At 46.4% G+C, this 25,050-nt stretch overlaps 1 protein-coding gene across 1 annotated transcript in view; it reads right to left on the bottom strand.

The window, feature by feature from the left end:
* SEC16B (SEC16 homolog B, endoplasmic reticulum export factor) overlaps positions 1-25,050 on the bottom strand; it is a 43,121-nt gene that overhangs the window by 4,365 nt on the left and 13,706 nt on the right. Inside the window, exons 10-20 of the mRNA XM_055582751.1 lie at positions 20,721-20,818; positions 18,309-18,390; positions 14,249-14,366; positions 12,929-13,040; positions 10,976-11,081; positions 9,231-9,371; positions 7,728-7,847; positions 6,803-6,875; positions 5,216-5,500; positions 4,330-4,397; positions 182-334 (exon numbers count right to left, since the gene is read on the bottom strand). Coding sequence (XP_055438726.1) covers positions 182-334; positions 4,330-4,397; positions 5,216-5,500; positions 6,803-6,875; positions 7,728-7,847; positions 9,231-9,371; positions 10,976-11,081; positions 12,929-13,040; positions 14,249-14,366; positions 18,309-18,390; positions 20,721-20,818 — 1,356 coding nt within the window. The remainder of the gene's footprint in view (positions 1-181; positions 335-4,329; positions 4,398-5,215; positions 5,501-6,802; positions 6,876-7,727; positions 7,848-9,230; positions 9,372-10,975; positions 11,082-12,928; positions 13,041-14,248; positions 14,367-18,308; positions 18,391-20,720; positions 20,819-25,050) is intronic.

Below are 25,050 nucleotides of genomic sequence, written 5' to 3' on the forward strand. Positions count from 1 at the left end.
GAGGGGGAATTCTGTGGTCTGTAGGGTGGAGATTAACCCCCCCTCACCGTGACGGTGGTGAGACAGGAGAGGAGGGGACCCCACAAGAGCCCGGCTCCCCAGCACTGCATCACCATCTGGAAGAAAAGACCCCCCAGCTCCCCAGCTCTGCACCACCATCTGGAAGAAAAGGCCCCTCCACCTTTGTGTTCTCCTTCACGTTTCTGAGCTTTTCTCTCTGGACGGTATTTTGAGAAGATTTTTTATCTGCCTTCTCGGAGGACTCCTCCTCATCCTCCTTGACTGATACGGTGGAACTCTCGGAAATACTTCGAGCTCTGGGAATCAGTGGCACCTGGAATTAGAGAAAAGAGAAGTAACATCTTTATAGCACTTGACAGGTTACAAAGGCACATTTACATGTACTCCCTCACCTGACCTGCTCGATAAATCAGCAGGGATAGCCTTACATGGACGGAGGAGCCTGGTGGGCTGCAGTCCATGGGGTCACTAAGAGTCGGACACGACTGAGCGACTTCACTTTCACTCTTCACTTTCATGCATTGGAAAAGGCAATGGAAACCCACTCCAGTGTTCTTGCCTGGAGAATCCCAGGGATGGGGGAGCCTGGTAGGCTGCCATCTATGGGGTCGCACAGAGTCGGACACGACTGATGCGACTTAGCAGCAGCAGCAGCAGCAGCAGCCTTACAGGATCTAATATGACTGAAGGGGAACCACAATTTTGCCACGAGGAGTAACTTGCTGAACGTCTCAGGACAAGAGCAGAGCCCAGTCTCCATCTTCAGATTATCCTTAATCCTACAGGGTTTTGGCCACTGTGCTACGAGTCCCCAAGAGCATCGGGTTTCCAGAACTATGCCAAGGCCTGGAGCAGGGGCATGGAATGCTTCCACTGGAGACGAAGAGAGCCAGGAAACACCCTTCAGGGAACCCCTAACAGCAAAAATCAGGGAAGGTGACAACCACCAAATCTAATTTATCCTATACCTCACTCCCTAGCTGACTTGCTCAAGATGAACTGTGAGCAACTGTACCGGGGGGAGTAAAATACACCAACATCCCTTTGTATTAATTTTGTGTGTGTGGTAGAATATATCGGGTTGCCCAAAAGGTTTGCTCAGGTTTGTCTGTAACATCTTATGGAAAAATCCAAATGAATGTTTTGGCCAACCCAATACATTTCATAAAATTTACACATTTAACCACTTAAAGTGTACAGTTCAGTGTATTAGAATATTCATGATGTTGCATAACCATCACCGCTTTCCATTTTCAGAAATTTTCATTAACCTCAACAGAAACTCTGTTCCCATTAACACTAACTCCCCATTTTTCCTTCTTCCCTCTGGCCCCTGAGAACCTCTACGCTTTCTGTCTCTATGAGTTTGCCTATTCTAGGCGCCTTGTATAAGTGGAATCATATGGTATTTGTCTTTTTGTGTTGTATTTACAATTTGCACTCTCAGAAAAAGATAATTGGTATAACCTTTAGAAAAAAGACTTTGGCAAATACAGAAAAAGTTTCATTTTTTATTCTAATGAGTATAGAACTTACTGTGTACCAAGTAGTATTCTGAGCATTTTATATACAGCGAGTCATTTAATCCTTACAACTATCTTGTTAGTAGGTACTGTTATTATCATCCCATTTAACAAATGAGAAAACTAACACACAGCAAAGTTAAGCAACCTGTATAAGGTCACACAGCTAGTTAAGGGCAGAGCAAGGATTCAAACCCAAGCTGTCTGACTTTCCTTCTAGGAATTTCTCTCCTAACTGAGTAATTCAAGAAATACACAAGGGCTTATACATTAGAATGTCTGTGTTTTACATATTGAAGGGAAGGGAAGGGAGGAATAAGGAGAAAGAGTAGAAAAGAAAAGGAAGAGAGAGACACTTGAAGCGTTTAAAAAAATAGTAAAGACGAATTAAAATCTGAGCTCCTTCCAGGGCCTACCAGGCCCTCTATGATCCTGCCTTTCTCTGTCTCTCTGGTCTGGCTTCTTAGCCCTCTCCTCAATTTTTTTTTTTTTTTTTTTTTTTTTTTTACTTTTTTGACCACACTGAACAGCTTGCAGGATCTTAGTTCCCCAACCAGGGACTGACCCCAAGCCCTCAGTAATGAAAGTGCAAAGTCCTAACCACTGGACCACCACGGAGTTCCCTCATCCCTCTCTCTAGATACAGCCCATACTCTCCCTCAGTTGTACCAGGTCATCTTATTACAGGGTCTTTGCTCTTGCTATGCCCTCTGCCTTGAACACTTGTTCCCTAAATATTCACCTGGCTTATGTCCACCCTCCATGCTGAGCTCAGAGACTCACTCCCTCCCACACCATCTAAAGGAACATCCCTCAAGCATACAGTGGTGTATTTGCAGTCGCCTCGCAATGGCACCCCACTCCAGTACTCTTGCCTGGAAAATCCATGGGCGGAGGAGCCTGGTAGGCTGCAGCCCATGGAGTCGCGAAGAGTTGGACACAACTGAGCGACTTCACTTTCACTTTTCACTTTCATGCATTGGAGAAGGAAATGGCAACCCACTTCAATGTTCTTGCCTGGAGAATCCCAGGGACGGGGGAGCCTGGTGGCCTGCCATCTATGGGGTCACACAGAGTTGGACACGACTGAAGCAACTTAGCTAGCTACTGAACAGAAGCCCTGTGAAGGTAGGCTTTGTCTAGTTCCTTATGAATCCACAGCCTCGATAACAGGACCAGGGACGCTGCAGGATCTCCATATTTGTGAATGAATAAATGCATGAGCAATGATGTTTCCATACAGTGAATTTATCTCACCAATACTAAAAATCATATTTAAGAATGACATGGAAAATCTCATTTTATAGTATTAAAAATAGAAAATAAAGCTTCATCTACATATGTTCTCAACCATTTAAAAACACATGTATGTGTCTATATATATACATATTTACACACGTGGGCTAAGTCGCTTTGGTCATGTCCGAATTTTTGCAACCCTATGGACTGTAGCCTGCCAGGCTCCTCTGTCCATTGAATTTTCCAGGCAAGGATACTGGAGTGGGTTGCCATATCCTCCTCCAGGCATCTTCCCAACCCAGGGATCTTCCCAACCCAGTGATTCAACACGCATTTCTTACGTCTCCCGCATTGGCAGGCACGTTCTTTAGCACTAGCACCACTGGGAAGTCCATATACACATCTATATATACACCCACATAGACGGTCTCCACTTTTTGAAAGTTTGTATCATAAAACTTTGCTTTTACCAAGACTGACATTAGTACCTATTTTCACTAACAAACAAAAAAATCCAAAGAGGACTTTCAGTTTTACCAAAAAAAGTCAGAAAGCGAAAAAAGCATTCAGCGTTTGTTTTGTAGGAGCCATTTTAGAGGGAGCTTGTATCCCAAGCAGCAAGACTGGCCCCACTAAACTCCTTTACTGGAATCTACACTCAGCATCTCACGTGGCTTTGAACCGTGTCTCTGAGCATCTGTGCTTCATCTTGATTCATTTTGTGCATTGTTAGCAAGATGTGTACTGAGGTAATTGCTTCTTCCCTTCACATCACTGAGACTTACAAAAGGTTTCATAGGAAGGCTCTGCTTTTAGATAGCATGAGAAATGTGTACATAGAGAAAATATAGGAAGAAAATAAACTATTTGGCTATGAGATTCTGAGTGATGGCTGTTTGACACTTTTATGACATCTTCTCTTTGTTTTTCAGATTTTGTATAACAATAAAGCACTAATTTAGGGCGAAAAACATGTTTTAAGATCTGTAGCTTAGTTACTACTCAAGATAGTTCTATGACATCACTTTCAACCAGGCAAAGCTAGAGAGAATCTTAAATCTGGACCAGCAATGCCTGTTACTAGTGGAGGGATTCATTCATTCAACAGCTGAATAGATGATTAACTAGACATGGTTACCTCCAAGACCTGAAGAGAAGAGATACAGCTGCCATAGGTCCTTTTCAGAAATAAAGCAAGGTAAAAATGTTGAAGATAGAAATATCAAGAGTCTTCCCTGATGGCGCAGAGCACAGCAAGTGTTCAGTGCATCAGTAAGAAGAGGGCATTGGAGGGGGCTGATGTGCGAGACCAGAGGTAAACCCAGTCCTGCCCCCACAGACACAGGTTGGCAGGAGTGAAATGAACAAGAACGAACCTCCTCTCCACCTCTCAGGATCTGGTGTAGAAAGAAACAAGGGGCGATGTGGAAGGAAGGGCTGGTGCAGGGCACAGGGAGGTGCCTGCATGTGGCTGAGCAACTGGGGCAACTGGAGGGAATCCACAGCTCAGAGTGGGTGCTGTCATCTGGGGACTCTGTCCTCTCACCTGGGGTCTGGAAACAGCCTTCTGCCCATCAGGATGCTGGAGGGTTTCTGGAGACACTGAGTTCTCTCCTATGGCACAAAACACAACAGAAATCAGGATGTGAACTTGGGTCTTTCCCTTCTATCCACAGTCAGCTTTCCTAATTGCCAAGTGGCTGGAGCTCTGGGCACATAGCCCCCAGTGGATCAGAATAAATATGAGGTCCATTTGCATAAGCCTCTCAATTCCAGCCACCCCAGAACATGCCACTCACCCAACCTCCACCCCAAACCAAGATCATTCCACGGGAACCCTGGAAATGAGAGCCACGTCAGGCTGGATCACAGGGATCCTCCCAGGCTTCCCCTACGTGTGAGCCTCCCATCTTGGATGGGACCTTGTCTTAGAAGGTCTAAGATATGACCCTTCTGTTTGGCTTCCAGCACTTCCCTGGTATCACTCAGCAGTGCTCACCCACACTCGGCCCCTGTTGTCCAAGACCTGATGGACAGAAGCACGAGCCTCTGCCCGCAGCCCCTGACACAGCTGACTTCAGAAAGAGGACCTGGCCTAAACTTCAGCTGGAGGCACAGGGGCACTGTCTTGCCTTCTACCGCCTCTCTCCTGGAAACTATGGAATCCAAAGAGAGGGCCACAGTGGCTGCTGGAGGCTGTGCTGTGTTTGTCCCAGCAGAGAGCGGGGCTGGAATGGGAGAGAGCCGTCTCCCTCAGATGAACGCGAAGCTACCAGCCCAGGTCTGACACCCGGAAGCCCTCAATCACATGCACACCCACCACCCAGGGCTTCACAAGCTCCCACCCCACACCTCACACTGGCCCCCGCACCGCCCTCCTCTGCCTGCTCCCCTCCACACCTGCCCACCCAAGGCTCGCTGGCAGCTCTTACCAGGGGGCAGGTGTATCTGCTGGGCTTCCTCCCAGGCTGTTCCTCCAGGAGCCCCTGTCACTGCCACGCTGCCACTGGTCCCCAGAAGATGGGTCTCAGGAACCGAGTAGAGAGGCACTGGGACACCCATCTGCCCGGAATTGCCACCTGTTGGGTAGGAGCCGGGCTGCTGTGGGCCGAGCTGGGCCGGGCCTGACTGCTCCAGAGTTGGCCACAGAGCTGAGCGGTCACCATAGGCTTCTGAGTTGCCTTGAGGTTCAGAAAGATCTTGATAGATAGTGTTTTCTAGGGACACAGGACAAAGAAGAAGAGGTGAGACCTATAATGTGGCCTTTGTGTGGACTAAACACCAGGAACAAGCCTGCTCTTTGGAAAGCAGTGACGAGGACAGGCCAGTTGACGCGGCACCATCAATGTGACAAGTATAACGCAGCAGCGATTGTAACACACCCCACTGCTTATGACTTAGAGTGTTCAAAACTATCTCCCTTATAGCTTGTATGATCTCTGAGCTCTTTAAACCAGGGGGTTGGAATGGCAGAAATTACCATTTAGTCTAACTCCACACTTTTTAGCTTTTAGATAAACTTTTTTATGGATTTACTAATGGACTGGGGTACTTGGAATTTAGAAAGTTTCAATGTAAAACCCAAATCAGACTACAGAAATGATGGCTTTGTTTTGAAAGATAAGAGCTTTGGCCCAGGAAGGGGACTTGGTGACATTCTTTCTGGCTCCGCTGTGTTGCTGACGAGACAGACCAAGGTGTGGACTGTGGACGTGGACAATGGTTGGCCCAAATTATGGGACTAGTAAGGTCAGCTGACCTACCCGCTTGATAGGGTGACAGGAGACACGGCTATTTCCCAGGGGAAGTGACCACTCAGGAGCACCCAGCCTGCTCGCCTGCATCCCTCTCCCCTCACCAATTCTGGGGCACAGCAGCAAAGCTGGGAAACAGAGACCAAGGCCTGCCCATACTTGCTATCCCCTTAATCATTCCTAAAGGAGGTACAAAAGCCTGGGAACCAGCTGGAAGCAAAGCCGTGAGACCTCGTCCTCACCCCACCAGTGAGTGCTATTTGGGGAAACAGCATGGAGTTAACTGGGATAATAATGTCTGCCCAGCCCAACAATTGAAGCATCCTAAGGGAAAAGGAGGGATCTGTTGAAAACGCTTTGAAGCCTATTTCACGTGTGCGGCAGCTGATGCTCAAACACCATAGGCACTTCCGATGTACCCACCGCTAACATGAAATACAGATGATCCGCCACCTCAGGCATCAAGAAACGCATCCACCTGGGGAGATGGTACTGACACAAGTGAAGCAACTATATAACAACACAGCAACAACAAGATTAAAGCCTGAATGTGAAACAAAACCTCTAACAATGCGGAAACAGTAGTGTCGGGGAAGGCTGTGGCGGGCGGGGCTGTGCAGAGAGAAGCCTGGACCACAGGTCAGACTGACACGGGCGAGGAAGGCACTCCACGCAAGGAAGGGGGAAAGTTTTTTGTTAGGTTATCTCCTATAATCAGATCCCAAGAGTCGATTATTTACACACTCAGTTCATTAGTTTAGTTACCTGGAGTTTTTCTGGCTTCCGAAATAACTGCTTGAGCAGACGGAGGACCCTCAACGTCTCCTGCTTCCTTTCGCTATTAAGATCAAGTAAAATCCTCTTAGGTGACACAAAGGAAAATGAAAACAAGGAAACATGATTTGAATGAAGTCAAGACACTTCGGCACTGATGTGATAAGGGAGCCTCAGGTGAGTGTGGGGGCTGTGAGGGGTTGGGAGCCCACGGGTCTTCCTACCTCCCAACTCTGCTCGGAGACAGCAGGCAGAGGCCAGGGCATCCTCCTCTCCCACAGGAAGGGGCAAGAAGAGGGAACTAAACCACGGGCCCCAGGGCCCACAGCACACGGGGGAAGCAAGGGCCGCATGTGTCTTAAAAAAAAAATGAATCCACCTGCCCCTTTCTCAGAGACAGAGGAAGAAAGGAAATGGAGGAGGCCCTGTTCCAATTACTGTGACAATTACTACCAGCCGCTTTTGCAATTGACAGAACAAAAAAAAAAAAGGAAAGGTCCGGAAGTCTTTTCAGCATTTGCCCTACATTACATGAAAGTGACACCGGGCCATGGTGAGCCACTGTTCCTCACAGAGAGAGACGGGAGCTTTGATGGTCATAACATGTATTTTCCGGGACCTCGGAGAAGGGTGGCCGGGTGACTCGGGAGAGGGTCCCACCGTCACACAGGAGAACACAGGAAAATGTCTCCACCCAGGAGGAAAGCGCGTTAGCGGAGGGGGCTGGGTGGGGGTGGGGGGTGGGTGGAAGCTGAGTGCTACCCCTTCCCCCATCAGGCTGTGCTTCCTTGGGGACAGAGGACACCACAGCCCTCCATGGTGTTGGGGACTTGCCGAGGTCAGTGCCTGCCTACCCTGTGTCTAGAGGAGCCAAGACAGGAGCAGAGGCCCACCCCGCTGACCGTCCCCCCCTCACCTGCAACTCCCTATGATGCCCCCGAAGGTGCACCAGCCAGTCCGGCTCCAGGTCCCTGTCTCCTCGGTGGCGGCGGCGTTCTAAAACCAGAGGATCTGACAGCTTCAGTCTCTCTGCCAGCTGTGCCCGGTTTCCAGATGGTAAGAGAGGGAGAAGGAGGGAGAAAAGTAGGAGAAATGGACCATGAGGAGAAGCAGTAAGAAAAAAGAAGATAGGAAGCCTTTGCTCACTTGTAAATCAGATTACAAAGAACTGCTGAATAGCAAATTCAGCAGATACCTTCCTCAAATCGCAACATAAACAGTTAAACCATCCTGGTGTTGGATACTAAATAAAATATGAGGAGAAACTGCTACTCTGCTCTATGTCTCTGCAAAGCTGTTCTCAGGAGCAGCGCTTCTCAAACTTCAGAGCTGGTAGGAACCACCTGGGATTTTGTTAAAATGCTAATTCCGATCCCAGAAGTCTGTGGGGCCTGAGATCCAGCATTGCTAACAAGCCCCCCACAAGGTGAAGCCCATGCTGCCGGTCGAAGGACTGCTTATGTTGCAAGACTATGCAATCATTGCTTTTCTGGTGGCTCGGCGGTAAAGAATCTGCCTGCCAATGCAGGAGACGCAGGTTTGATCCCGGGGTCAGGAAGATCCCCTGGAGGGGAGAATGGCAACCCACTCCAGTATCCTTGCCTGGGAAATTGCATGGACAGAGGAGCCTGATGGGCTACAGTCCATGGGGTCGCAAAGAGTAGGACACAACTCAATGACCAAACAACAACATCCCATCATAAAGTCCCCACACTTTCCGACTCCTCCCTTCTGGCTCCTGAGCTGCCTACAACCATCATCCTGTTGGCAGAAATGTGCCATTAAGGGCACTCAGTAGCACAGATTTTACTGGCTACAGAATCCAACACTTGGGCCGCATTTAAAGCAAAGCAAAAAGTGACGGTAGGCTGCCTTTTTACTCTCAGCTAATGGATTTTTCTTCAATTAATTGGAACAACTATTTGCCTGATTGTTTTCTTTCCCAGGAACTAAAAGTTGATGTTTTTGTTTTCTCTTTTTTGAATGTATCTCACATGTGATAAAATATTCCATGCATTTAAAAGCATTTTAATAAGGATCATTTCCCATTTTAATCACTAAAATATATTTTCTAAGCCCAGCTTTTATAATTAGAATGGTTTGCCATAACATGCATTTTTACTGTACCAAAAAGGCAGATGCAAGAATGACTTCCTTGCACAGCACACGCCTGGTTTCCAGTCCCCCTATTTCAAACCCACTCCCGCCCTCCGCCCCTCCCACCCATAGCATCCTTCTTTATGCAGTGTCAGGCCTGTGCTTATCACATCTGGGCATGCATATGTGGTCAAAGACAGCCAGGGGCTCCAATTTTATAGCATGTTCAAAGAAGATGAAATGGGGCTCTGAGCCGCTTTACAATAGCTTTCTCTGAACACTGAAGATAACACACCTGCAGAGAGCCCTTTGAGAAGCTCACCTTGATGAGTTCCACTAATAGCACAGGGTGACTGCTCTCTCCGTGGCTCAGGAGGGCTGTGCCAATCGCTTCGCAGTAATGCAAGGCCTGGGACGTGAGGCCATAATCTGCCAGACGGGACGCATAAAGGAGCTTATACACCTGCGAAGAGGAGCAGGGCCAGAAAGAGAGAAGTGCAGATAAGACTTCTTGGAAGTCAGTGGACTGCCAACTTCCGCTAACTCTGGGCCCAAATATTAAAGAGGGCCTTGCAACATTTAGGGCATTCTATCTGTGTATAGGCACAGTTCCAAACCCAGCCTGCAGTTCCGTCATTGCAGAGAACAGGGTGGAAGGCACATCAGCTTAGTCTCCCTAGGCGCTGGTCACCATGGAAATCCACCAGCCTCTCCACTTCTTATCAGGCAGCCTGTATCTCTGGGAAGGCTGGTGTGTGGGGGGCAGAGGACCAGGCACCAGGGGCACAGGTAAAAGAAGAAAAAAAAATGCCTCCGGTGCCAGGGGCTTCAAGCCTAAGAGGGAGAGTACAGACAGATACAGGTAAGGGCTCAGAGAAGCATGAGGGACAGAGCCAGATGGAGTACAGAGGGGCTGGGAATAGGCAGACCCAAGTTCAAACCCCAGCTCTATGCTGGTATGGAGCATGAAGCTAGTTCCCCCACCTCCTCTCTGCACCTCAGTTTCCTCACTCTAATACGAGGATGATACTACGATCTCCCCCTTGGTGGTTTCAAAGATTCAATGAGATAATCCATGTAAAGTCCCTAGAGCAAATGGTACCCAAGAGATGTGAGCCAATAGCGTGTAACTCCTTGGAACCTCACAGAATTAGAGATGACTCAGTCAGAGGATCATAGCACCACACCAGGTGTGCAAAACTCATTCCCTAAAAACAGCTGGTCTCACTGCTATCAGTCCAAAGACAGCTGAGAGGTGGGATGACTACAGAAGAGAAAGAGACTGCATGGACACAAAGGAGCCCATTGGGCAGGGCTGCGCTGGAAAAGATGGGTCTTCAGTAAAACCTTACAGAAGATACTAACTGGGTCACTGCCCTATAGACAGTAATCCATTCATCTCCAAGGCTTCGTTTTATGTTTGGTGGTGGTGGTGGTGGTGGTCTGTGTGTGTGTGTGTGTGTTGTTGCCACCAGATACTCTCTCACTACAATCACTGAAGAAGTCTCTGGGGATCAAAGGGGACACCAGGGCATCGAGTAGAGAGGTTGACAGGTTAGAACCTGGACATGGATGCTGCCTGCACACCTGCAGCCCTGAGAGGAAGAAGGAAGGACAGAGCAGGGAGGAATTCCAGAGTTAAAGATGGAGGCATCCAAGAGAGATGGGAGCGGCAGGTCAGAGGAGAGTAGGAACAGTGAGCAGCCAGGGGCCGCTCCTGGCAGGATGGCCATGGAGCCAAGAAGAAGATGGAGCCATTTGGAGACAGAAGAGCGGAAGGAGCTGCAGACAAGAGCGGGGCCCAGGGGCGCCTGCCCGATTCTCCTTTGTCAGGAGGGAGGCAGGAGCCTGCAGCACAGAGGCTGCTGCCAGGTTTTGCTTTCCTGTCTTAAAAACGCAGACCTTGAGGGGACCTAGAAAGAAATCCTAACCCTTCCCACACTCCAGCTCATGAGGAGAAGCCCAGTGGATGACTTAGCCCAGCCACTACCTGCCAGAGAGCAAGGCTGAGAATCCAGCCGCCCACAGCCGTCAGATGCAGACAGGGCCTCGTGAGCATTCAGTTACCTGGAAAGAAGGGATGAAGGATCGGGGATGGCCCAGCATCTGACAGTACTCGAAGATTTCCGTCCTCTGGATAGCCTCAGTTGTTGCAAATTTCAAAAACTCTTGACTAAAACCAGGGAATAACAATAAAAGAGTTGAGGTCGGGGCAGGTGGGGGACGGATTTCACTCATACATAGCCAAACACCAGCTGCATCCATTCACGGCAGAGTTTCTGTCCTGGGCTGATCCCTGGGGCAGCTCCAAGAGAAGTAGGAGAATCTGTGCCCCCAAAGGCTCTGGGGGAAGGTGGGGCCAAGCAGGGGGACTTCAGGGAGTGGGGGCGGTTCCTGCCATCTCTCCTGAAGGGTCACTTAAGGCAAGATGCTCTCATGCCCAGCTCAGAGGGGCACTGCATCCCCCCCGTAAGCATGCTGAGCACCAGCTTTAGTGCCCTGAGAGCCCAGAGTGGGTGTCTGGGAGAGGTCACCCCAGCCTGAGCAGAAGAGCAGGAAAGAGGGAGCCATGTGATGCTCCAGGAGCACTGAAGAAAGAAGGCCCTGCAGAGAGAGGCTAGCACCGCAGAGCCAAAAATCAAATGACGGTCCCTACACTGGACACTCATTCCAGTGAGAAAGCAGACTGAGTGAATGAGATCTGGGGGGCCCTCAGAGTCTGCACGGGCCCCAAAACAGCTGTCGTGGGGGCTGAAACCATAATCACTGGGGCTTCCCCTGGGGCTTCCCCAGGGGTCTGGAGATCCCCTGGATCTCCAGAAACATCCTCATACAGTACACAGGAGGGGGACCTTAACCCAGGGGTCTCCAACCTCCGGGATCTAACGCCTGGAGATCTGAGGTGGAGCTGATGCAATACAACAGAAATAGAATGCACAATAAATATAACGCACTTAAATCATACCGAAACCATAAAAGGTTTTCTTTTTTCCCCCACCAATCCAAATCTGTGGAAAAAATTGTCTTCCACGAAACCAGTCCCTGGTGCCAAAAGGGTTGGGGACGCTGCATAACCCATTTCGCTTATTTGTCACATCTGGCCCAGACAGGCTTCTTTGACAAATTAACTATGTGCTATCAGAGACCGTGACCTTGACAGACAGGTCGTGAGACGATGCATTTCTACAAAGAAAAGCCTGACAGTCTGGATTCCAAGTCCAACCTGACTGCACTTTAGCTGTACAATCTTAGACCTGTTACTCCACCCCTCTGTGCCTCAGTTTCCCTCCTCTATAAAGTGAAGCTTAAAAATACACTTTCTTCACAGGGTACATGTGTAATGATTAAAGGAAATGGTGCAAATAAAACAGCTAGTACAATGTAAGAGCTTAGGAAATCTTAACTATCACTCAGAGAAAGAGAAAGATTCAGAATGTGGAGGGTGGCTAGGGAGCAACCTGGTCTTTTCATCCATTTATTCACTGTCTAGGGGCTTATCAAGGTCCTTCTTTGTGAGAAGTCTAATGTTATGGCCAGCAGGGAATATGTGACAGGCCTGACTTTTGAGTAGCTTGTATGTCAAGTCAGTGTAAGCTGTGGGGGCGAAACACAAACTTCTTCCACTTGCAGATTTTGCCCAAGGCCGGTTCTGAGAATAGGTCCACGGCTGCCTAACGCAGAGCCTCAAGCCACAGCGCTCGTATTAGCATTTTCCAAGAGTCAGTCTCTGGTCATGGAGCCAGGGCGCCACCGAGTGGCCAGAGAGGCACAATACAACCCACGGGCCCCAGCTCGCAGCTTCCGGGAGCAAGGTCTGGGCCTGAGGACCCCTGGCGGTGTGATGCTGCACTCTTCCTGGCATCTCTCAGCCCAGAGCCTACCTGTGCTGAAAAACCATCAGCAGCAGCTGAAAATTCACAAGAGACCATGGAAAAAGGAAGCCATGAAACCCAGCTAGGGCTAACCCAATCCCCCGGAAGACGTCCCCCCCACTCTCTGTCCCCCAGAAGACTGGCATACCTGTGGCTACTGCCCAGCAAGGCCAAGTAGTCTGTCTTCACGGTGTAGTAGCCGAAGGGCACGTGGGCCATGAGGTAGCAGAAGTGAGCAGCCTCCACCAGCCCCTTCCCAGCTGTAGGCGGAGAACAGGCCTGGGTCAGGGAACACGCCCACCAAGGGAGGGACCCACCATCCGGGTGGGAGGGGAGAGGGCTTGAGAGCGGCTCTGAGGTCGGAGCAGACAGCTTCACGGGAATAAAAGAACAAGCTCTCCATGACACGAGCCACAGACCCCAAACCCCACTCCCTCTCCCACCCCATTTTTGCCCTCCGACATTACATTTCACTTCTCCAGCTAGAAGAAGGCACTATTTCACATTCCCCCTAATGGACTTTTGATGAGGACTTTTCTAAGCATTTTAGTCCTTCTGGAAGGGGAGAAATAGGTAAGAAATGCCTACACCTGAGCAGAGAAACAGACCGTTGGAAGCAGCGGTTTTTAAACTAGGCTTCTTGGGGCATTAATGCCTCCCCCTGCAAAAATCAAAGAATAGAAGACTTTTCCCAGTGCTCATAAAAATCACATTCATTACCAAATTGTTCCCAGTTTTTAAGTGTTCTCCCATACCTTTTTCATTAGTTCAACACTGAGTTAATTCAAGTAGGCAAAGTAATTAGCTTGGCACCCAAGAAGGTTCAACAAAAGTTAGTTCTTTCTACTCAGGTGCTGAATAACTTGTCATTTGACTGGGCACAACTTTACCTGTAGCTATTTTAAGTTTAGCAGAGCAGTACTTCACGAAGTGCCACAAAGCAATGATTTTCTAAATATTCTGTCCCTTGACCCAATCTGAGAACCACTGATCTGCAACATCCAACAGCCCCTAAGTGTTTAAAAGGCCACATTCACAAAGAGATGATAGAAATAAAGGCTACAGTTACCCAGGGGAGCTCAGGCAAAAATAGAATTTCCTATCTGGTTGAGCTGGGTCACTGGGGGACTGACAACAGTAAGGGAGATGCTCCAGGTGTTAACTCCATCCGCTGGGGACTCTGACCCGGGCACAGGAAGCAACCACTCAGGGCAGCCTCCTGCAGCGGTGGGACCCCGGAGTCTCAGGGGCCTGGCCTGCACTTGCTCGCAGCAGAAATCTGGGAAACGGAAAGACAAGGACACTCCTCTCCCTGGATTTTCTGTCCCCAAAACACTGAGGCTCCTGGGTCAAAGGAATGCCTGAGGCATAGACTCGGGCCCTACACGGAACCTAAGTCTAAGCACGGGGTGTTTAAAGCTGGCCTGGAGACAGAGGCGAGGAGGGGACGGAGCTGGTCTCTGCTTACCCAGGGTGTCCCCCATGGCGACAATCGTGCGCTGGCACAGCTCCGGGTCCCCACCCTGATTCGACAGAATCACTGCCAAGTGTGGCCTCCAGTCTCCCCACTGCTTGTCCCCACAGCACTGAAAAGCAGCAGAAAAATGCAACATTGGCTGAGTAATACAGTCCCGGCCAGAGCATAGGTTAAGGAAGGCTGTTGTCTATTTTCTGATTTGCCAGGAATGCCTATTTGGCTGCCTGAAGTGCGGCCACTCATTGATTCTGAGTTTTCTTTTTTTAAAAAAGCAAAATTCTTAGAAGGATGGGTAGGCAGACACACTACATACACACATACACAGGAATATTGGGAGGTGGTCCTTGGTGGTTTAGTCGCTAAGTCATGTCTGACTCTTGCAACCCCATGGACTGTAGCTTGCCAGGCTCCTCTGTCCATGGGATTCTCCTGGCAAGAATACTGGAGTGGGTTCCCATTTCCTTCTCCAATATTGGGAGGTAGATAAAAATAAAATCACACTACTAGTCACTAATTTTCAAATTTCATCCTGATGCCCCTAATCTCAATAGCTGGGGACAAAATTTTTTTAAAAAAATATTGATATTTCCATGGAAGAAGGAGGATCACAAACCCTTGGTTCATGAGAGGACTCCATATTAACCTGTAAGAAAACAGGGGAACGCTGAGCTCCTTAATATTTGACCAAATGGCTAATGTCTGTTTTTACCGAGTCCTCTTCTACACATGACCTTCTTTAATCTTCGCACAACTCTGTGAAATCTAATTCCTATCGCCTCTTGAGGAGTGAGAAACAGGCCAAGGCGCCCAGCCAGCACCGTCGCTAGTGACGATGCAGGGGCAGCAGAGCTCCACGAGGGGGCGGTAGAGGGCAGTCAGAGAAGTGGACGCGGGTGGAAGCCCCAGGGGAACGGATGGGCCGTCCTTCTCCTGAATGACGGGGAATTTCAGGGCAGAGGAAATAGCAAAACAATGTCACAGGCTCTGGATTCAACAGGGGCCCTGCCTCTGGAGCAAGTTTCCCAATGCCTTTGAAGCTTTGTTTCTTCATTTCTTAAATCGAGATCATAATGTCTACCTGACGGGATTACTGTTGACAATAAAATAAAATTGCACTCGGTATGCACTTTATAAATTACATGTAGGTGTAAATACGCGCACACACGGAAGCACAGCAGAGGAAAGGAGGTGATTTGCAGACCAGTCTGTCCTCCAATTTGTTACACAGAATGGACAGAACAGGAGATTGACAGTAATAGCTAAGATCTGAGGTCAAAACAATTCACAATTATTTGCTATTGTATTTGTAATTATCCCACAGAACAAAAGATGCTTTCTCCAGCTCCATTTTATAGATACTCTTTGTTTATCTGGGCAAAGCAGTGTGAATGAGAGGAATGATGATAATAAATCACAAAAATAATAGCAGTTCTCACTTATTGCACTCTGACCCTGGGCCGCAGCCTGTGCTAAGCATTTCTCCTATGAACAATCACATGCATTAAGTACTATTATTATCCCCATTTTAACGTGTGAGCCAGGCTCTTTCTGGCTGGAACTAAGGGAACCAGCAACAGAAAAGCTCTTGCTAAAAGAACAAAAACTTAGAAGCAATTCTTCTGTCTCCTCCCCAGGTGATTTGGGGGGTGCAGGGGGAGCAGAAATCACTGTAAAGCAGGTCTATGGAGGTGGGGAGAGAGAAAGAACACTTATTAACTAACTTCAATGGGCCAAGTATGGTCATTAATACGTTCAGATATTCTCTCTCCTTTAATTTTTACAATAGCTCTGTTAGGCATCAAAATGCCCACAAAGATGAAAAGCTGAGACTCTGAGACTAAGTAACAAGACCCATTTCACACAGCTAGACTCTGAGGAGCAGAGCCTAGGTTAAGTCTGTGACAGAAGCCCACATCTCTGTTTTCCAGACTCCATGCTTCGTCCACTACACCTCTTATTCTAAGGACCAAAGTCTAGCCTTCTACTGGCTGCTATGATGCTAGGAAACTCTCCAACACGGGTGTCAAATACCACACTGTCATATCACTTCTGGCTCCTTGGTTTTCTCACCCCAAAGCAGGGATCATTTAGCAAACTCTACCAGTGCACTGAGACCCAGTGGACCATATGCTGATTACATCACTCCCTGCATTTAGCGTTTTGTGACATGGTAGGATTTCACTGCAGAGCACAGGCATTCGGCAGAACTGTGAGGTGCATCCCATGTTCTAATATAGCCAGTTCGTTTGACAAAGGGGCATGAAAGTCAGTATTTCTCTTTTCTTTTCTTGAAATTGTCCACAAGCAATAAGAAGGACAAAAAAGCAAAAATGTGAGTGTGTTTTCATTAAAACTAAATGTCAGCAAAAACCCAAGCCTCTAAATACAAGAAAAGGCTTCCAAAAGAGATTGAGCAGAGGTGGGTTCGGGAGGCAGAGAGAGGGGATCCCACAGCCATCTCCACTGGCTGGGGAGAAGCAAAGATGCTCACAGAAAATACTAGGTTGTGTGGAAATGCCAGCTGGCCTGGAACATGGCCCTGGCATCTCCCCAGCTCAAACCTCATGTAAATAACTGGTACAAGGAAGGCTTGAAGCCTGTGAAGGAACAAATACAGAATTTGTACAAATATACCATCAAGATAAAAGGAGGGAAGAAGGTAGAGAGAATATTCACCAAAAAAAAAATGATACCACAAAACAAAGAATGGTCACCAAATATTTCATCATGAATGTAAGTAAAATAATGAAACAATTTCTTTTATGAAGCAAAGGCCTAAAGCTAAGTTATAGGAGCAGAGGAAAGAGATGGTGGAGAACAGGAGGAGGCAAATGTGACCTGCAAAGCTCAGGAGAGAAGGGACAGGAAAATCAAAGAAATAAAGACAAAAATGGAGGGGACTTCCCTGGTGGTCCAGTGGTTAAGAATCTACCTTCCAATGCAGGGAATGTGGGTTCTATACCTGGTCAGAGAATCAAGATCCCACATGCCATGGGGCAAATAAGCCTAGACACCACAATTGCTGAGCCTACGTGCTCTGGAGCCCGCACACCATAACCAGAGAGAAGCCCACATTCCCACAACAAAGAACGCAAGCACCACAACTAAGACCAGAAATAGTCGAATAAACAAATATATATATATTTTTTAATGACAAAATTTCAAAGAGCATAGCAAGCAAGAGTCACTGATGAAAACATAGTAAGAGACACACACGAGGGACACAGCAAAAAAGAAGAAAAGAAAGAATCATATATATATATATATATGTGTGTGTGTATATATATATATATATACTATTATATTTTACATATAGAGGGAGTTCCTGAAAAGAAAACCAATATAAGAGAACAAAACAAATACTGAAGGATATAATTCAAGAAATTTTTCCTGAACTGTAAGAGATGGATGCACATATTAAAAGAGCGTGCTCTATTCCCCCAAAAACCGACACAGATGGTCAACAAGATATATCTTACTAAAATTATTGGACTTCGAGAATAAGGAAGGAATACCTTGGGACAAAAAGATCAAGTCTCTTACAATGGGAAAACTATCAAGGTGGCCTCAGGGTTCTCTTGAACCACATCTCACGCTGACGACCTGTAGAATCTAAAGTGTCCCTCTTTGAAGGGTCCCGTGCAGTGGTGGGGAAGAAAGGAAGCCTGGTGGTGGTAAGCAGGGAGAGCAGCCTCAGCTTCACTCACTATTCTTCACTCAGCAGGTAGCTGTGGATTTGTGGAAAGAGCAAGATCTTCGGAATCAGACAGACCTGTACCGATCTTGACTCCTCTGCCCCTAGCTCTGTGATCTTGGGTCATTTTACACTTTTGCATCTCAGTTTTCATGACTGCAAAACAGGGATAATAATTCCTACCTCCACACATTAAATGAAATAATATCCATCACAGTACTTAGCACAGGGCCAGGCACATGGGAGGTGATTAAGGGACAGTTATTTTATTTGTCATCTCTAAAGCCATCACTTCGTCCCTGAGCAGTCCCCACACACTAAACCCTTAGGATGCCGGGCTCCTGTTACAAAGGGTACCGTGGCTGCCTGTGGGATCCTCCCCGACATGAGCTGGAAGAGAGTCTGCAGTGGATCGTTGAGCGCCAGTGTGCTGGTGAAGCTGCAGAGAGAGGGGACCGACCATCAGTGGGGACCCAATCAAGAGCACCTTTAACCCATTGCCTTGCAGTGGCTTCTGTTGAAACTTGAGTTTCTCTCCGCTTTTCGGTTATGGCTCAGCTCCATCCCACTTTAGGACACCCCTCCCACCACACACCCCAAACAGACCTTACCACCCGGGGAGACCTTCTGCACTTCAGCACTGACACCCTAACTCTTGAGCAAACCATTTTTATAGACCTTCATCCATCACGGAGATGAGCCACGCATAAGTCAATGAACCCTGAGAGCCCAACGGTAAACCTGAACCTCTTCTTTCCAGACCCCTCCTCCCCAGCCACCCTCAAGACCCACTGTCCCGAGGCAGTCCTCCTCCAGGCCTGGCCTACAGTTCTCAGTGCTGGTTTTGGGGGCTTCTTGCTAACCCGGGTCTCTCGTGCCTTTGCTCACAAGTACTAAATAGTCATTTTCAGTAACTGAAGAGGCGTAGAGCCGGGACCAGAAATGATCCTGCTGATGACAAGCCGTGGGATCTGCTTAACAAGGATATAATAAGCTCTATGGCTGATTTGAGATTTAAGCATACTCAGTGAGAGAGAGATTTCACGATTCACTGGGCCCCATCAAACATCAACGGCCCAAGGCGGAAATCCGTAGCAGAGATGTACACTACAGCTCAGGGTTGTGGGATGCTCGCTTCCAAAACCTAAAGGAAATTTATCCCTCAGAATGCTGTCTTTAAAAGCATCCTTCCTCCAGAGCTGGGAGTGCTTCTCCTCATAGAAGTTCAGTGCTCCTCACTATTCTGGCCCCTGAACATAATGAAGAACATGGTGGTCACCATTTACTGGGAAGACTGAGGGTCAGAGTAATAAAGAGACTCAGCAGGGACCATGGTGAAGAACAGACTCCCAGGCAGTGGGATAGATGTGAGCCCCACAGACCCAACTTAAAGTGGGGGTGTCCATCTTCTTATCCAACTCTGCCCAGCAGGATTTACGGCCAATTTAAATATAAGATGGCTTCCCTGGTGGCTCAGATGGTAAAGAGCCTACCTGCAGTGCAGGAGACCCAGGTTCAATCCCTGGGTTGGGAAGATCCCCTGGAGAAGGAAATGGCAACCCACTCCAGTACTCTTGCCTGAAAAATCCCATGGATGGAGGAGCCTGGTAGGTTACGGTCCATGGGGTCACAAAGAGTCAGACATGACTGAGCAACTTCACTTTGCTTAAATAAAAGATAAGGTTTCCCTGGTGGCTCAGCAGCAAAGAATCTGCCTGCCAAATGCAAGAGACTCAGGTTCAATCCCTGTGTCAGAAGACCCCCTGGAGAAAGAAATGGCAACCCACTCCAGTATTCTTGCCTGAGAAATGCCATGGACAGAGGAGTCAGACATGACTGAGCGACTAAAGAACAATGAGCTGAGAAGGTAGCTTCAAGGCTTTAATCAACACGAGAAGATAAATTTTGAGTTAACATCCTTCTCACTGACTGACCCCAGCCTGCTCCTTATGGGAGGCCCCCCACCCCACCCCACCCCAATCCTGCCACACATCTGTCCCCAACCACCCGCGGATGCTAACTGCAGCCTGAAGGGATGACCCCAGCACCCGCTACACCCACCACCTCCATTTGATCCTGAGTCTCCTTAACTGTTTCATCGCCCCTGTTCTAAACTCCTGGCTAGGTATTCACGCCTCCATTCCTATCCCATTCTGGTTTGAGCCTTCTTCCCAGTGCCCCCTGGCACCCAGGTCCTGGTATGCCAGTGCAAACTATGACCGAGGGCATCCCTTCAGTCTTGACATCTCCCATTAGATGAAGTCTTCCGTATCTAATCTCCAGCCCGATAAACTCCTTTCTACCACAGCTCACAGTCCTGCTTCTCTGTATCCCTCCCTACTTCCCAGCACCCACACCCCGCTGCAGGACTAAGCAGTGAGTTACTACCTCTCAGTCCTAAGGCTCTGTCAGTCATCCTTAAGTGATCCACCCCCTCACTGATGGAACTCTCTGGAGTTCTAGGAACTTCTCTCTTCCAATGAGAGAAGGCTACTGCAATGCAGAATCCTGTTTAATCTCTGAATGCTCTGACCCTGAGAAAATGTCAGTAAAATGTTTTGTTCAACTCAGCAGCTAAAAAGAATGTATCCATGCCTAGGTTATAAGGATCTGGAGAAGAGAAATACTACACCCGACTTAGAATTGGAAAGACGATTGGAGGGTGGGGCTCTTCAGTGCGTCTTGTATTTCTCCCTACCCTCATCCCCACATTTGGAGGGGAGGTCTCTCCACTCCATTGGGCTCTCCCTGAGCAAGTCCCCGACTCACCCACTCATGACCCAGCTGTGGGTCCTTGGGTCCATCTTGCTGGAGAGGAACAAAGCATGGCCCCACAAATGGTTCTTCATGGCCCACTCCAAGGCTTCCTGAGAACACAGACATCACCTTCAGTACCTCTGCTCACCTTCCTCTAACACAACCAGCAACTCTGCTTGGGCGCCGCTGCCCCCTGAGCAGGTAGAGGCCAGGCTTCCAGGAAGACTCGCAGAGCCTCCCATGTGAATCTGAGAAAGAAAGAGTAGGGAACCAGCTTCAGCTGGCAGGTATTTCTCTCTCCATTGTCCATTTCTCTAACCTTCATGTTATCAGAACCCTATTACATGATTTCATTAGCTCCCCACAAACATGGTTACCTTTATCTCTTGAGAAAATGTCACATGATACTTTCATGAGCCTAAGCACCAAGAATGAGAGGCATTTCACACCAAGGACTGCGTCTCTAAAGATGAGTTGTAAGATGGTGTTCACAGGGCATAGTAGAGGAACTGTTTATTAACAACTGTGGCAGAGACACCTAGTTCCTCACCCAAATCCATGCTCTCCTTCCTGGGCCAAGAGCTGGACTGTATTTCCCACCTCCCTGGCACTGAGGTGTGACTGAGTTCTAGGTTATCAGATGGGAATGGAAGCAATGCATGCAGCCTCTGGGTCTGGCCCATAGAACTCCCCATGCTCGGTCCTCCATGGCCTTTTCCCCATCTGGCTGGAATGCAGTGATACCCAGGAGCCTTAGAAACTCTATGTTGAAGATGGTAGAGCCTCATACAGCTGAGCCCTTGGGTTACTTACGGAGGAGGGCTGCCCCATCTTCTGTTCACCTGCCCAGTACTATCACATGAAGAGAAAAAGGCTGCTATTATGTTTAAGCCAGTATACATAGCCATTATTCTACCCCTCCTAACACCATAACTAACTACTTACTAAATATCAAGTGCTTGTTAGTTAACTAGTCAACTTCATATGTCAAAGTAATGATGCCATTAATTTGGTGACATGGGTCAAAAGCTGCAAATTTAAAAACATACACATACATATATTTATCTCTTCATTTAATTTTCAAAACTATTTAGTAAGAGTTTAATTTATATGTGAGGTTGAATAGTAAAGAAGCCACCTGCCAATGCAGGAGACACAGGAGACGCTGGTTTGATCCCTGAGTCAGGAAGATCCCCTGGAGGACGAAATGGCAACCCACTCTAGTATTCTTGCCTGGAAAAATCCCATGGACAGGGGAGCCTGGTGGGCTACTATAGTCCATGGAGTCACAAAAGAATCAGACACAACTTTGTAACTGACCACACAATTTCCTTACTGTCCCCAAAATAATTTGATTTTTGGACAGGAGATTACTAATGACATATTTCCACCTCCAAATGAAAATGTATTTGATTATCCCAACATCTTCCACATTATCATATTTGAAGAGAGAATAAGTTTAAACAATCACAGTTAGGAAATTCAGCCTCATAGTAGAAGTAAAAATGACATTAAGATTGCTCTTTTTGAAACAAGTCCCTACTGTATAGCACCAGGAACTATATTCAAAATCTTGTAATAAAACATAATAGAAAACAATATTTTAAAAATATTGTTTTAATATTTAAATTTTTAAATATTTAAAAATATTTTAAAATTAAAATATTTAAATTTTAATATTTAAAAAATAAAAAAAGTGTATCTATATGTATAACTGCATCACTCTGCTGTACAACAAAAATTAACACAACATTATATATCAACTATACTTCAATTTAAAAAAAAGAAACCCAGGTGAAATCTTAAAAAAAAAGAAAATGTTATTTTTGGGGAAAAGAAGATAGATATTTTTGTACATTAAACTATTTCATAGTAGTATTTTTTAGGAGGATTTACTAAAGACTGGTAAGCTTTCTTATCTCTTGCTATTCTTTGGAAGTCTGTATTCAGTTGGGTGTATCTTTCCCTTTCTCCTTTGCCTTTTGCTTCTCTTCTTTTCTAAGCTCTTTGTAAGGCCTCCTCAGACAACCATTTTGATTGGTGGGGAATACTACTTTAGTCAAAAATCTGCATCCCCCAAAATATAATTTAAGAATAAGTGATGAATTGAAAACTTATATGGAGGCTATCAATCGTGCACAATGCCAGAATTAAGACCCTAGTCAAATGTTAATATAAGATTTTAAAAATATTGTGGAGTCCAGCTCCTCACAGATCTCCCTGAACTCCCACAGGGCTCTATCTACCCTTGCTACCTTTGGGTCATAGTATGACAGATGATGTTGTGGGTGGTTACAAGCCCAAGCTCAGGTACCAGGCTTCCTAAATCTAAACCTTGCTTTATTACTAACTTTCCTCATTTGTAAATACGTAGAATAAGAATAGAACCTAAACTAGAGGGTTTCTATGAAGATAAATGAGATAATGCATATAAGCTGATGGGTGAGTATCTGGCACATAGAAAGTATTTTTCAAATATTTTCTTTTATTATTGTTGTTGTTATAGTCATTACTTATTCTTAAGAAAGAGATCATCACTGATTTATCTCTGTATCCCCCTACTGGGTTTGATGACTTAGAAGTGGCTGCTACATAAATGTTTATTGAGTAAGTGAATCACTGGTGAAATAGCTGCTGCTGCTGCTGCTGCTGCTATGTCACTTCAGTCGTGTCCGACTCTATGCGACCCCGTAGATGGCAGCCCACCAGGCTCCCCCATCCCTGGGATTCTCCAGACAAGAAATAGCAGTGCCTACTATATAGTGAATATATATATATTAAATATATAATGACTATACACACACACATATATGCTACAAGTTGATCCCATTTTCACTGAGTATCATGTCTATCTCTCATTTAAAAGATAACATCACATACAAAGACACACACAATTAAAGATTTAAAGGTAAAGGTGAAGTCACAAAAGTATTTCAACTTTATTTTCATAAATTAATTTTGAAGCAGGAAAAGCCTTTCTATATATCACTCCAAAAAAGTGATTTCAGACAGAAAATCCTAAAAAAGTAAAGAGCTCCTACAAATCAATATATGGGTATCAAAGCTCCACAGAAAAATGTGGAAAATCTGTGACAAAAATATCCACAGATTAAAGGATATTCAGCTTCATTTATAATAAGAAAAATGCAAATAACTACTATATATTTTTTTCACCTCTCACACTGGCACATATCAAAAAGAAACACACTGGGTTGGTGAGAGTGGGGGGAAGCAGGCACTCTCTATATTGGTAGAGTAATCAGTACAACCTCTAAAAAGTCAGTTTGTAAATATCTATCAAAATTACAAACCACATACCCTTTGATCCAAAGCTTCCACTTCTACAAACTTTCCTTACATATATCCTCTCCCCAGGGCAAAATGACAATGTTATTCATTGCAGCATTATTTGTAATTGCAAAAGACTAGAAATGATCTAAGTGTCAATCTACAGAAGTTCAATTGAATTGATTATAATTCACCTATATAAACCCATGTAGCTGTAAGTAATAATGAGGAAGGTATTTGTATTTAATAAGAAACAAGAGTCACCAAAATGTGGCCCAAAGACCCAATTCAGCCCACTGCTGTTTTGGTACATCCTACAAGCTACGAAAAGTTTTTACACTTTTAAATAATTGAAAAAAGATCAAAAAAAAAGAATAATGCTTCATTACACATGAAAGTGATATATTCAAATTTCTACATCCATAAATAAAATTTTATTGAAACACAGCCACACCCATTTATTTTCAGATTATCCATGGCTGTTTTCACACAATAACAGCAGAACTAAGTAGCTGCTGCTGCTGCTGCTAAGTCGCTTCAGTCGTGTCCGACTCTGTTTGACCCCATAGACGGCAGCCCACTAGGCTCCTCTGTCCCTGAGCAAAGCCTAAAATATTTACTATCTGTTCCTTTACGGAAAAAAAATTTACCAATGCCAATATTGAGTGTTTCCTATAAGATTTTATTAAATGACAAAAGGAAGGTGAAGACATGATATGTAATATGCTATGAGGGCAAAGAGGGAGGAAATAATTATATATGGAGGAAATACCTCCATATATTTCAGAGAGGAAAAATCTTGTGGCTGGGAGGGAGCAGGGAACAGCATTATTTCTCCCATTATATCCCTTTTATCTTTTGATTTTTAATTGATTCGAATTGATTTCAACCATTTATGCAAATATTTAAGTTTACTGAAATGCAACTCAATCCAGTATTCTTGCCTGGGAAATCCCATGGATAGAGGAGGCTGGTGAGCTACAGTCCATGGAGGGTAGCAAAGAGTCGGACACAACTGAGTGACTTTCACTTCACTTCACTTCAGACTTTTGTA

The sequence above is a fragment of the Bubalus kerabau genome, chromosome 5 (assembly GCF_029407905.1).
Source record: "Bubalus kerabau isolate K-KA32 ecotype Philippines breed swamp buffalo chromosome 5, PCC_UOA_SB_1v2, whole genome shotgun sequence".
Lineage (NCBI taxonomy): Eukaryota > Metazoa > Chordata > Mammalia > Artiodactyla > Bovidae > Bubalus > Bubalus kerabau.